Here is a 12,480-nt window from a genome sequence, read left to right as displayed (position 1 = left end):
CCAGCAATCAGGACCTATTGGGGCCAGGCCAGCCGGGGCCTGCTGGCTGTCGGCTGGGGCCTACTGGCTGCTGCTGGGGCCTGCCAGCTGTCAGATGGAGCCTGCTGGATTGGGGGAGGGATGGGGGGAGGGACTGTGGGAGGTTTGCCGGCCAGGGGGAGGGACCGGCGGAGGTTGGCTGTGGAAGTGCACTGACCACCAGGGGACAGCTCCTTCATTGAGCACCTGTCTCCTGGTGGTCAGTGCGCATCATAGCCACTGGTCAACCAGTTGTTCTGGTCATAACGGTCACGTAGGTTTTTATATATATAGACTAGGCTCCAAGTCTTTACCAGACAGCAAAGAGGGGCTTCTCTGCCCTGTGGGGCACCAAGAAGATTCCTAGAGGGATACAAGATATCTCTTAACCACCTTTACTGAGCAAAGGGTAGATCTTCAGGATTTTTTGCATTTCACCAAAAGTAAGACAACGTAGAATGTTAGGAACTAGAAAAGATCACCAGGTGAATAAGGAAGTGTATAAAGTAACTCACAACTTTGCAAACTTACTGGCCTCACGTGCCTGGAATAGGGGAAGTAACTGATTTGGAAGAATGAGTTAACATGGGGGATGAGATGTCCAAAGGTTTGTGGGGTTTCCTTACCTTGCTCCTGGATGTTTTCAGAGAGGGTACTACAGGTCTCAACTTCAGGGCTACTGGGAATTGTTTCCAGAGAGGGCCTCATAATTCCACCGAGATGGTGGCATTGGCAGACCATGAGGTTTCTGAAGGCAGGGGCTTCTCTCAATTCAATTCAACAATGTTTATGCACCTATAGTTTGTGAGGCACTGGGAAAACACTGATGAACGCGAGTCCCCATCCTCACAGAGCTTACCATTGCACCGGAAAGGCAGAGAGATGCCAGAGAAGTGGCTGTGCTGACACTTGACGTTTGTCAGTTGAATAAAAGAATGAGTAAGTATGCCCTAGCTCAGTGGTCGGCAAACTCATTAGTCAACAGAGCCAAATATCAACAGTACGATTGAAATTTCTTTTGAGAGCCAAATTTTTTAAACTTAAACTATATAGGTAGGTACATTGTTATTAACTTAATTAGGGTACTCCTAAGGCTTAGGAAGAGCCACACTCAAGGGGCCAAAGAGCTGCGTGTGGCTCGCGAGCTGCAGTTTGCCGACCACTGCCCTAGCTGGTTGGGCTCAGTGGAGAGAGTGTCGGCCTGCAGATTGAAGGGTCCTGGGTTCAATTCTGGTCAAGGGCACATACCCGGGTTGCAGGCTCAATCCCCAGTAGGGGGCATGCAGGAGGCAGCCGATCAATGATTCTCTCTTATCATTGATGTTTCTATCTCTCCCTCCCTCTCTCTTCCTTTCTGAAATCAAGCTATATATATATATATAAAAGGCTAATATGCAAAGTGTCCCCATGGGAGTTCAGCCAGGAGTTCGATCACTCGCTATGATGTGTGCTGACCACCAGGGGACAGCACAGAATGAAGAAAGGCCCTGGCCGGTAGCCAGGGAAGGAAGGCCCCGGCTGGCAGCCGGCAGCCAGAAGGTCCCGATTGGCCCTGATTGCTGGCCAGGCTTAGGAACCCTACCCATGCACAAATTTCATGCACTGGGCCTCTAGTAAAAATATATTATATATATTTTAAAAAAAGAATGAGTAAGTCTTTTGTGGCAGCAATAGCTACAGCCAGCTACCTCTATAGGGGAGCGTTTCAAACTGTTTAACCCGAGAATAAGTAATGCCAAGTACCATCACTACGTCATCATTCTTACTTTACCTACTCTCTTCCCTTCCTTCTCCCAGGGCTTTTCTGCTTTGAGAAGTGAAACTACACTACTCTCTGCCTACACCCCACCTCTAGGCCTTTGAAATATCCCCAAAGCTGATGGCTCCTCTGACTGAATTCTGCTGAGTTTATTGGATCCCAGTGAGCATGTCTGCAACCGGACAGGGGTGAGGCAGAGCAGGCAGGACTTTCTCATTATTTACAGAATTCTGGAATTCTCCACTGTGGTTTTTTATTAAAAAATATTTTTTATCCTCATCCGAGGATATTTTTCCATTGATGAGAGAGAGAGAGAGAGAGAGAGAGAGAGAGAGAGAGAGAGAGAGAGAGAAATATTGATGTGAGAGAAACACATCTATTGGTTGCCTACTGCACACGCCCTAACCAGGGCCCGGGCCAGGGAGGAGCCTGCAACCAAGGTACTAGGTATGCACTCTTGACTGGAATTGAACCCGGGACCCTTTAGTCCACAGGCCAATGCTCTATCCACTGAGTCAAACCATTAGGGCTCCACTGTAGTTTTAAACAGGTAGGTAGGAGCCTGTTTCTTTGATTTTAAATAATAATAATTTTAATACTTGGGTTAAAATGTCAGGGCTTCCTAACTGAAGGTCTGGAAAGCAGGAACAATTATTCATTCAACGCTAGCTTTTCACATTGTAGCGAACTAGCGACCCTTAATCCAGAGGGACCAGCGGTCAAACAGGAATGATCTTTCTTAAGGTCCGTAATTCCCTCTTCACATTATTCAGCTCCAGCCATTCATCGCTCTTTGCTTACAGCAGTTGTCTCATCAGTTTTAACAAAGGGAGTCAACTACGAGGAGAGGGGATAGGAGGAATGTTTGAGCAGGAACAGGCAGTAAAGGTAAAAGTGATGTGAACTTCAGGGCTTAGAAAAGGGGAAATGAACTGGAAGGGCATCTTACCCAGGAACACAATTACAGTCGTCTCCTCTGAGCTACCCTTGCATCTATTTTTTTCTTTAATCCTCACCCAAGGATATTTTTTCTATTGGTATTTTTTTTAAAGAGAGTGGAAGGAAAAGAGGGGGAGAGGAGGAGGAGGAGGAGGAGGGAGAGAGAGAGAGAGAGAGAGAGAGAGAGAGAGAGAGAGAGAGAGACAGAGAGAGACAGAGAGAGACAGAGAGAAAGGGACAGAGAGGAAGAGAGGGAGAGAAACATCGATGTGAGAGAGACACATCCATTGGTTGCCTCCTGCACCCACCCAGAGCAGGGTGGGGGAACGAACCTGCGGCTCAGATACAAACCAGTGACCCTTCAGTGCGTGGGCTGATGCTCTACCACTGAGCTACATTGGCCAGGGTTGTTGTTGTTGTTGTTATTATTGTTATTATTATTTTATGTGTGTGCTGGTGGGTGGAGAATGAGTAGAGCAGAACAGAAAGATAAAGGAGAGGGAGAACAGGAAAATAAGGGAGTAGAGAAAGGCAGTAAAGCTCCAATGATTTAGATCTAACTCAGTACAGGGACAAAAGTACTAGGTCTCCAGCAGAAACCCTGCCACACCAACACTCCCCACCACTCCAAGCTCAGCAAGATTCAGTTCAACAAGGATTTCTGAGCATCTACTTCTGCCAAACCCTGTGCTAGGTCACCGAGGTAATCAATAAAAACTTGCTGCATTGCTTCAATAGTTCTGCTCTGAATGTCTTTGCCAATAATAAAATATGCCTTAGAGGTCATTAGTTTTCTTTCTCAGCTGCCATAGATACTCAGATAAATCTTGGCTTGGTGTTCAAGTGAAGGATAAAATTAGTCAAGGTTCTTAAACTAGTGTTTCTTATCTTGAAATGATCTGCAGTTATCACCTGCACCCTTAAGTATAAGCTACAAAGAGCTTAAATATGTTCTATCGGCAAGGACCCTGATGGGATGGAAAGAAAACAGGAATAACTAAAGTTGTTCAGGTGGCTGAAAGCAGTAGGTTCAGTATTGTTTTTACCTGATATATTCTCCAGATTAGGCAGGGGAAAGTGTAGCTCCTTGTAAACACTCCTTGTGGGAGATCCTTTCTGGGGATTCTCCCTTCACCGCAGATGCCCCTGCCCAACACACACACACACACACACACACACACACTCACTCACTCACACACACTCACACACACACACTCACACACACACAAACACACACACACTCACACACACACACACAAAACACACACACACACACACTCACACTCACACACACTCACACACACACTCACACACACTCACACACTCACTCACACACATTCACACAAACACACACACACACACACACACACTCACACACTCACAAAGTGGTATTGTCTGGTCTTAAATGACTCAATGACTCAAAAAATAACTTGTCTCAAGGACACCAGGATCATTTTGGGTCTCCTGATATCTGAGACTCTGGCTATGGTTGGGTTAGTATGGTGTTTGAACTCTGAAGGAAGGCAATTTGAGGCCTCAAGAATAGTCTGTAACAGAATGGATAAAGAAGTTGTGGTACATATATACAATGGAATATTACTCAGCCATAATAAAGAAGGAAATCTTGCCATCTGCAACAAAATGGATGGATCTTAAGGATGCTATACTAAGTGAAAGAAACCAGACAGAAAGACAAATACCACATATTTCCACTTATATGTGGAATCTCAACAACCAAATAAATGAACAAACAAAACAGAAACAAACTCAAAGGTACCTAAAACGAACTGACGGTTGCTGGATGGGAGTGGGGTTGGGGCACTGAGTGAAAACAGGTGAAGGGATTAAGAAGTACAAAATGCCAGTTATAAAAACAGTCATGGGGATGTAGGTACAGCATAGGGACTATAGTCAATAAACTGAAATAACTAAGTATGGTGTCAGACGGGTACTAGACTTACCAGGTGATCACTCTGTAAGTCATGTAATGTCTGATCACTATGTAGAATACTGAAACTAATATTGTATGCCAACTGTAATTGGAAAAAAAAAAGCTGGATCTATAATGGGACAAGTCAACTAAATCAACACGAGTCAAATGAAGAAGATTCATACAGAATCAATCAGAACCTGTGAGAGAAAACTTCGCCACTGAATCGACTTCTAAAGAAAGCAAGAGGAGCCTGGGATGCAGACCCCAGTTGGATGGAAAGCTAGCACTTGCTGGGGACGGCGGGAACTGGAGCTCTCAGGTGCTCCTGAGCATGCCCACTGCATCATGGAGGAGCCACCTAATGCCGAGGTCAGGCACCGACAGCAACGTCACTGCAGGCATGCTACAATTCAACAGCGGCTGCTGTCGGCGGCACAGTGCTGGAGAAGAGGGGTTTCAGCGCATCTACTCACACATCAAATGTATTTAAGGCTATATGAGAGTGCTTGGAGAGGCAGAACTAGGCGCAATCGAAATGCACAGTACATTCATCCTTAAGGGAAAACCCTTAAGTGTTGTAAGTAGCTGAAAAGGAAAAGATGGTATGTTTTGGGGCGATGGGATTCCATCATCCTTTATCTTCACAGTTCTTCAGTCTATATTCCTTTATGCCTTACATGACCCCACTGGCTCCTCGTGATGACAATTACAGAGACTTCTTCGGATCTTCTACCTCACACTTACGTCACTCTTTCATACTTACTATCTGTCTGTGCACAATGCTGGCAGCAACTTTGAAGTCCTTATTGAATTCTCTGCATGCAGATTTGGGATGCTGGTTTCTATGATCAGCACACTATTCCTAAAGCTTAGAGGCAATTTTTGCAAAACTCAGACCAAGGGTCAGGGATTATATTTATCAAGCACACGACGTATTTGTATCTCAGCAGCTTGGACTGACATCACAGGGCACATACCTTCTACTAGTGTATTTGTAACAACACTCAGTATACTGTTTATCCTGTCCTTCCGCCCATAGGAGGCCAGTTGCTCCATGGAAACTAAGAGAGATCCAGGACCTTTCTTCTTAATTTCCACTTCAGTTGTACCCTGAAAAAAAAAAAAAGAAAAGCAAATGGGGTGAGTAGTCTTATAAACATTCAGGCTGGGCCTTACCAGATCAATAATCCAGACTGTGAGCAGAAACATATGCTCTTCCTTAAATTTCTTACTGTAATCCTACAATCAATCCTATTGACCTCAAGAAGCAGAATGCTGTAAGTTAGCCATGGACTATCCTTACTTCTATAGATGACAAGACCAAGTCATTTAAGTTTGTACAAATCTACAATGAACCCGAGTCTGGCTGGGACCCAAATACCTCATCTGCTTAATTCCAGACATAGAACAGAAAGACCAGGTCCCCTGGGGCAATGCCATCAGAAGCAGACCCTGAATTTTCCTGGCCTCGTCTCATATCCGCAGCATTTGACGAGAACTGGACCACACCACAGAATAAGTCAAATTCACTTCCATTTGAAATTTCATTAAGGGCCATGTCCCTAATCACACCGAGAGTTACAAATACTGTTCCCTCCATGTGTAGGAGCACCATCACTCTAGAAACTGTTGCTTCCAAATGCCAAATCTGGGCCTAACTGAATGTTACAAGTTCTACCCCAAATCTCCTTTGAGCCACTGTAAAGAAGCATGGTAAGGTTTAGCTAGTTTAATTAAATGTATTGCATCATATGTGTTGATCTTGTCTTTTAAAAATTTTATTTTATGAGTTAACCTGCATGGTTCAAATCCCCAACGAAATAAAAAGTGCAGAAAGTACCATCAAATTGTTATACAAAATATTTTTACATGCTCCACAGTGGTCAATATACCACTGGCTCCTCATGATGTCAATTAGATTACAGTAGATGGTTGTTTCTTCGTATTCCTTGCTTGTGTCCTTTGTGCCAACCTGAATATTCTACATCAGATCAGGCTCAATGGGATGGCTTCACACCGAGCTTTCTAGTAGCCATGTTGTCCACTTTTACACGTTATCCACCTAAAGTCGGCTGCCCCTTCCCTGGTGAGGATCACAGGGCAGAGAAAGTCACCATCACCGAAGGCCAAGGAAGAGACATGTTTGTATGAAGCTAGAGAAGTATCTGTCTGACCCATACCAGAGTGATCCTACCAGTTTTAAAAAGAAAATAATTATCTCTGGAGAGGTACATCAGAAAGCCTTTCTGTTCTTATATGTTCAGATTTTAAGAACCATACAGAAGAAAATTTCTGGCAGATTATAATTTATCTCATCACAATGTTTCATCAAATTTTCACTGATTCAGACATCTGGTTTACCTTACAGTTTTGTTTGGCAGAGCTGCAGAAGAAATAGAAAGGAAAAAGCACTATTTTCTTGGCAATTCCTGCCTCATTATTTACAAACATCTGTATATGTAAGAATGACTAGTTAACTCTTGCCTCAGGTCATATGAGGTATATTTCCTTGAGAAGCCACTTTGGTTAAAATTCCCAGCCTGATATTCACAACATCTAATAAATCAGATAAACTACTACATTTTAAAAAGGACAATCGTCTAAAAACGAACAAAGAAAGACCCCATTCAATGCACACTCTTATTTCTGGCATTTATTGAGTCTAGATTTTTATTGAATTGCCCTTCTGAAAAATTGTAGTATGTGGTAGATAATCTTCTTAATACTGATCCCTAACATACGGTATGATCTAATAGACCAGCTGATACTTCAAGGAAGGATGAAATTGCATTTAATGTAGCTCTGGTACTAATTATATCTTAATATTTTCTGGTCTTGCTGGATATAACAAGATATAAATTCTTCAGGCTTTAATAGCAATAATATTAAAAACAAAATTAATAAAAATGCTGTCTAAGAATTATCATTTCATGATTTTTAAAAAATTACAAAAAATATAAATACCAAGAAATAAATCTAGAAAAGATATACAACCCCCGCCCCCACTACAAACTATTCAACTTTGCTGAGAGAAACTTGAGAAGAGTTAAATAAGTGAAGAAATATACTCATAGATTGGAATACTCAATATAATTAAGATGCTCATTCTTCCCAAATTGACCTCTAGATTCAGTGCAATCCGTATCAAAATTCTCCACTTTTTTGAAGAAATTAACAAGATGATTCTAAAATATATAAAAACATACAAAGGATCTAGAATAGGAAAATCTTTTGAAATATTATCTAGAATAGCAAAAATATCTCTTAAAAGATTACTTAATATTTTAAAATATTTTTTATTTGGAGAGCTTACACTATCTCATTTCAAGAGTAATAAAGTTACAATAATTAAGACAAATGTAGTACTGGTATAAGCATAGATAAATAGATCAAGGGAATAGAAATAGAATACAGAAATAGACCCACACCTACTACATCAGTTGATTTCGACCAAGGAGTTAAATCAATTAAATGGAGATAGGGAAGTCTTTTTAACAAATGGTACTAAGAAACTGGATATCCACCCAGGTCCACTCCTATGTTGTTCCATACACAAAAATTAATTTGAGCTGAATCAGAGATCTGAATGTAAAGCCCAGAACTATAAAGCTTATAGAAGGAAAATATCTTCACAATCTTAGGGATTGGCAAAGATTTCTCAGGCAGATGCAAAAATTATCATAAAAGGGGGAAAAACTGATACATTGGACTTCATCAAAATTAAAAATTTATATAAGTGATAAAGGATTTATATCCATAGCATATAAAAAGCTAATAAATCAATAATAAAAAGAACAGCTCAGTTAAAATGGGCAAAATATTTGAATAAGCAATTAACAAAAGAAGATATAAGAAGCCAATAAGCACATGAAAAAATGCTCATCATCATGGAAATTAAAAGGACAATAAGATTGTATTTTATACTCACTAAGATGCTAAAATCAAAGATTAACACAACCACATATTGGCTAGGATGTGGAGCAACTGGAACTCTAATACATTGTTAATCCTATATAATAAAAGGATAATATGCAAATTGACCCTAACAGCAGAACAACTGGGAATGACTGGTCACTATGACACACACTGACTACCAGGGGCAGACGCTCAATGCAGTAGCTGCCCCCTGGTAGGCAGTGTGCTCCCACAGGGGGAGCTCTGCTCAGCCACAAGCCAGGCAGATGGCTGCCAGTACAGCGGTGGTGGGGGGAGCCTCTCTCACCTCCTCAGCAGCACTAAGGATGTCCGACTGCAGCTTAGGCCTGTTCCCTGCTGGCAAGTGGACATCCCACAAGGGCTCCCGGGCTGCCAGAGGGATGTCTGATTGCCAGCTTAGGCCTGATCCCTTGGGGAGTGGGCCTAAGCCAGCAGGTGGACATCCCCCGAGGGGTCCCAAACTGCAAGAGGGCACAGGCTGGGCTGAGGAACCCCCAGAGTGCACAAATTTTTGTGCACCAAGCCTCTAGTAGAAGTATAAAACAATGATATACTTTGGCATCATTTTGAGAGTCCTTTGGCAGTTTCTCATGAAGTTAAACATACATTTACCATATGGCCCAAAAATTTCACTGTGAGTTGAAATCTACCCAATATAAATGAAAATACTTATCTACAAAAAGAATTATACAAGAATGCTCTTGGCAAGCTTATTCATGCTACTGAAAACTGGGAATACAAGGGAGCCCATCAATAGGAAAATGGACAAATTATGATCTATTTATACAATGAAATACTGCCGGGAGCTGGTCCATGCTTGCTGTTTCAAGGGACCTGGCATATATGGCATACTGTTCTTAATATGTTTGCTCACCTTCTTGGCACTATGTGTTTTAACCAAGGTCTCTGAGAAAGGTTGTTTCCCCAGGTAGGGATTTTCCCCTGAAGTTAGGGAGGGAATAAAACCCCTTAACTAAGTGCCAGGCGGGTAATTAATCACTTTAACTACAAACAATCATGCTTAAGCTGCATAATCTTTACTCCCTGGAATGGAGATAAGAAACGCCCTAACCTTTGTAATAGAGATTGATAGGATTGAATCAACTGGTATAAATACAGATGTAACAAGACAGAGAGAGACAGAACTTAGAAGAGAGCCAAGAAGACAGAACCTACACAGAACCTACAGACAGAAGAACTTCGCTGGAGAGAACATGGCAAAACATCCTGGGCTGAACCTGACTACAGAAATATGGCAAGAGAACCTGACTAGAACCTGGTGACCGAGCCTGGCTGGAGATCTCAGACAGAACCTGGCTGGAGAACCTAGCGAGGGAACATGGCCACAGAACCTGGCTGGAGATCCGAAGCAGAACCTCTCTGGAGATCCAGACCAGAACTTGGCTGGAGATCCTGGCTGGAGATCCTGGCTAGGCTGCTGATCAACTGAACACTGTCTCCGTGTCATTCCTTCTTCGCCGACTCTGTCTACGCCTTTGGGAACCCCTGGACCCGCTGGGGTTGGACCCCGGCAAAATACCACTCATCAATAGCAAGGAGTGAACTACTGGTACACAAAACAACATGAATGTATCTCTAAAACATCTTTTTGAGTGAAAGAAGCCAAATAAAAGTTTCATATTGTAGAGTCCACAAGAATGAAAGAAAACTAATCTATGGTGGCACAAGACAGAAGCAGTTGTCTGGAAGGGGGAGGGGCCAGGTTAGAAAGGAGTATGAGGGTACTTTCTGGGAGAATTTGGAGGTAAGGAGGCTTAGGGATAATCCTCAACTGGTCACAGAGCCCATTTTCTACCTCGGTTTTACCCACAACTCTGGTAACTCTTGGGTGAGGGTTACCCATCGTACTAATGCCGTACTGATTACAGAGGAGCATATGGAATGCAGAGTGTGTAAATATGTATAAAATGTATCTGTATTTTGGAAATAAACAAAGATCAACTAAACAAGAAAAACGCAGGTTATGTATGCTGTCTGACATAGTGAGGGAGTCAGCCAACGACGTGTGTTTTAGCAAACTCAAAAGCAGGCAAAGGAATCGGAAAGCATCATAATGGGAGACGGAAGGCTTCAGGTACGCCCTGATTAAAGCCTGTTGGCCGGGGCAGCTGAGGCAGGCTGACTAGAAGCTGGGCACCCTATGTGCTTTGTTAGGGGTGCACATTTGGCTTCCTTTGGTTGGTCCTACGTTGGAACAGGGACAAAAATCAGGGCAGTTGTCAGTTCTTAATCAAGTCATGGACATTTGGGGCTGATTGTTATAGAAGTTATTGCTTAGCTCCCTGGATTGTCATTAGATATGGAAATTTGGCTTCTTATAAGTTTGAGTTAAAGCAGGCTGGCTTCTTGGGCTGTTTATTGTGGATAGGAGGTTGGCGTCTTGGGCAAGCTGTGGGTGAAAGTTCTATTTTATACTATGATCGGGTCATTTCGGTTTGTATATGCAAACTCTCAGTATTCATCAATCAGACTGATTAGTGGAGAGAAAGAGAGCAAACATATTCACCACTGTTAACTGCTTACGACGATATAAGTTAAAGCTGCCTACAAAGAACATTACATAAAAGTGCTAAGCGGAAGGGGGGGGGGCGTGGATAAGAGAGAATTTGGAGAAAAATACATTTTACTACTAAGAAAATCTAATCTGTTAAAATCAGGGAACAAAGAATACCAAGATGGGCGGGTAGTTCCTGCAACTCCCTCCTCCCTAGGTGAGGTGTTCAAAATTGGGGCTGCAAGTCCAGGTACTTGGATATTGTTTCTTTCTTTTCAGTTTAAAAAAATTTGAGACAAAATGCACATAGCATAAAATTCAACATTTTAACCACTTTAAAGTGTACAATTCAGTGGCTTTTACAATGCTGTACAATCATCACTATAATCTGATTCCAGAACGTTCCCAAAGAGAAACGTGGTGCCTGTTAGCAGACAATCCCAATCCCCACCTCTACCCGGCCCCCTGCAAGCAATAGTCTGCTTTCTGTCTCTAGGGATTTGGCTCTTTAAACATTTCATATAAATGGGATCGTAGGACATGTGGCCTCTTGTGCCTGGCTTCTTCCAGTTAGCATAATGTTCTTCAAGGTCCATCCGTGCTGTAGCACATATCAATTCTTCATTCCTTCTTATGGCTGAGTCATATCCCATTGTAGAAACGTATCACATTTTGTTTATCCATCCATCAGTTGGTGGGCGCTTGGGTTGTTTCTACTCTTTGGCTATTACGAATAATAATTTTATAAATATTTATGTGTAAGTTTTTGTGTAAACACCTGTTTTCAATTTTCCTGGGGATATCTCTAGGAGTAGAATTGCTGGGTCATATGGTAACTCTATGGTTACATTTTTATTTTTATTTTATTAACTGCCAAACTATATTCTGAAGTGGCTGCGCCATTTTACATTCCCACCAACAACATGGGCTATTGTTTCTCGGGTCAGACTACAGCCAATGGAAGAGAAGAAAACCTGCAGCAGACACCCTCCTACGTAAGGAAGCATCTTCCCAGCCACCTTCCGCCCAGAATCTGCTCGGGATTCTGTGAGGTCAACCTCTGCTTTTGGTCCAGCTGCCCGATTCTCTCACCGAGGATGAGACCCGAGGACCAGAGGAAAGATCACACGCACTTTCCCAACCTCTTCCCTATCCTTTCGGCTTTGTGTTTGGCAAATGGAGGTGTACAGATATGTTTTCTTTACTTTGTTTCGTTGTTGGGGAAGGAGGAGGAGGATGAATGACTTTTTGAAAAAGCCAGGAGCCTCTGCTTTTGGAAAATTCAGCTTCTAAGGAGCCTTGGTGCAAAACTATCAGCAACAGAGGGAGAAATTGAGAACCTTACTTTTGTTCTTTGAAATTTAAACACAGTATATATTT

At 42.4% G+C, this 12,480-nt stretch overlaps 1 protein-coding gene across 1 annotated transcript in view; it reads right to left on the bottom strand.

Annotated features, from left to right (window-relative positions):
- SCN8A (sodium voltage-gated channel alpha subunit 8) overlaps positions 1-12,480 on the bottom strand; it is a 188,573-nt gene that overhangs the window by 44,256 nt on the left and 131,837 nt on the right. Inside the window, exon 13 of the mRNA XM_059682931.1 lies at positions 5,627-5,759. Within this exon, the coding sequence (XP_059538914.1) occupies positions 5,627-5,759 (133 nt within the window). The remainder of the gene's footprint in view (positions 1-5,626; positions 5,760-12,480) is intronic.

Source organism: Myotis daubentonii, chromosome 2 (genome assembly GCF_963259705.1).
Source record: "Myotis daubentonii chromosome 2, mMyoDau2.1, whole genome shotgun sequence".
NCBI lineage: Eukaryota > Metazoa > Chordata > Mammalia > Chiroptera > Vespertilionidae > Myotis > Myotis daubentonii.
Note: the sequence above shows the minus strand (reverse complement) of the source record. Positions and strands in the feature narration are given on the sequence as shown.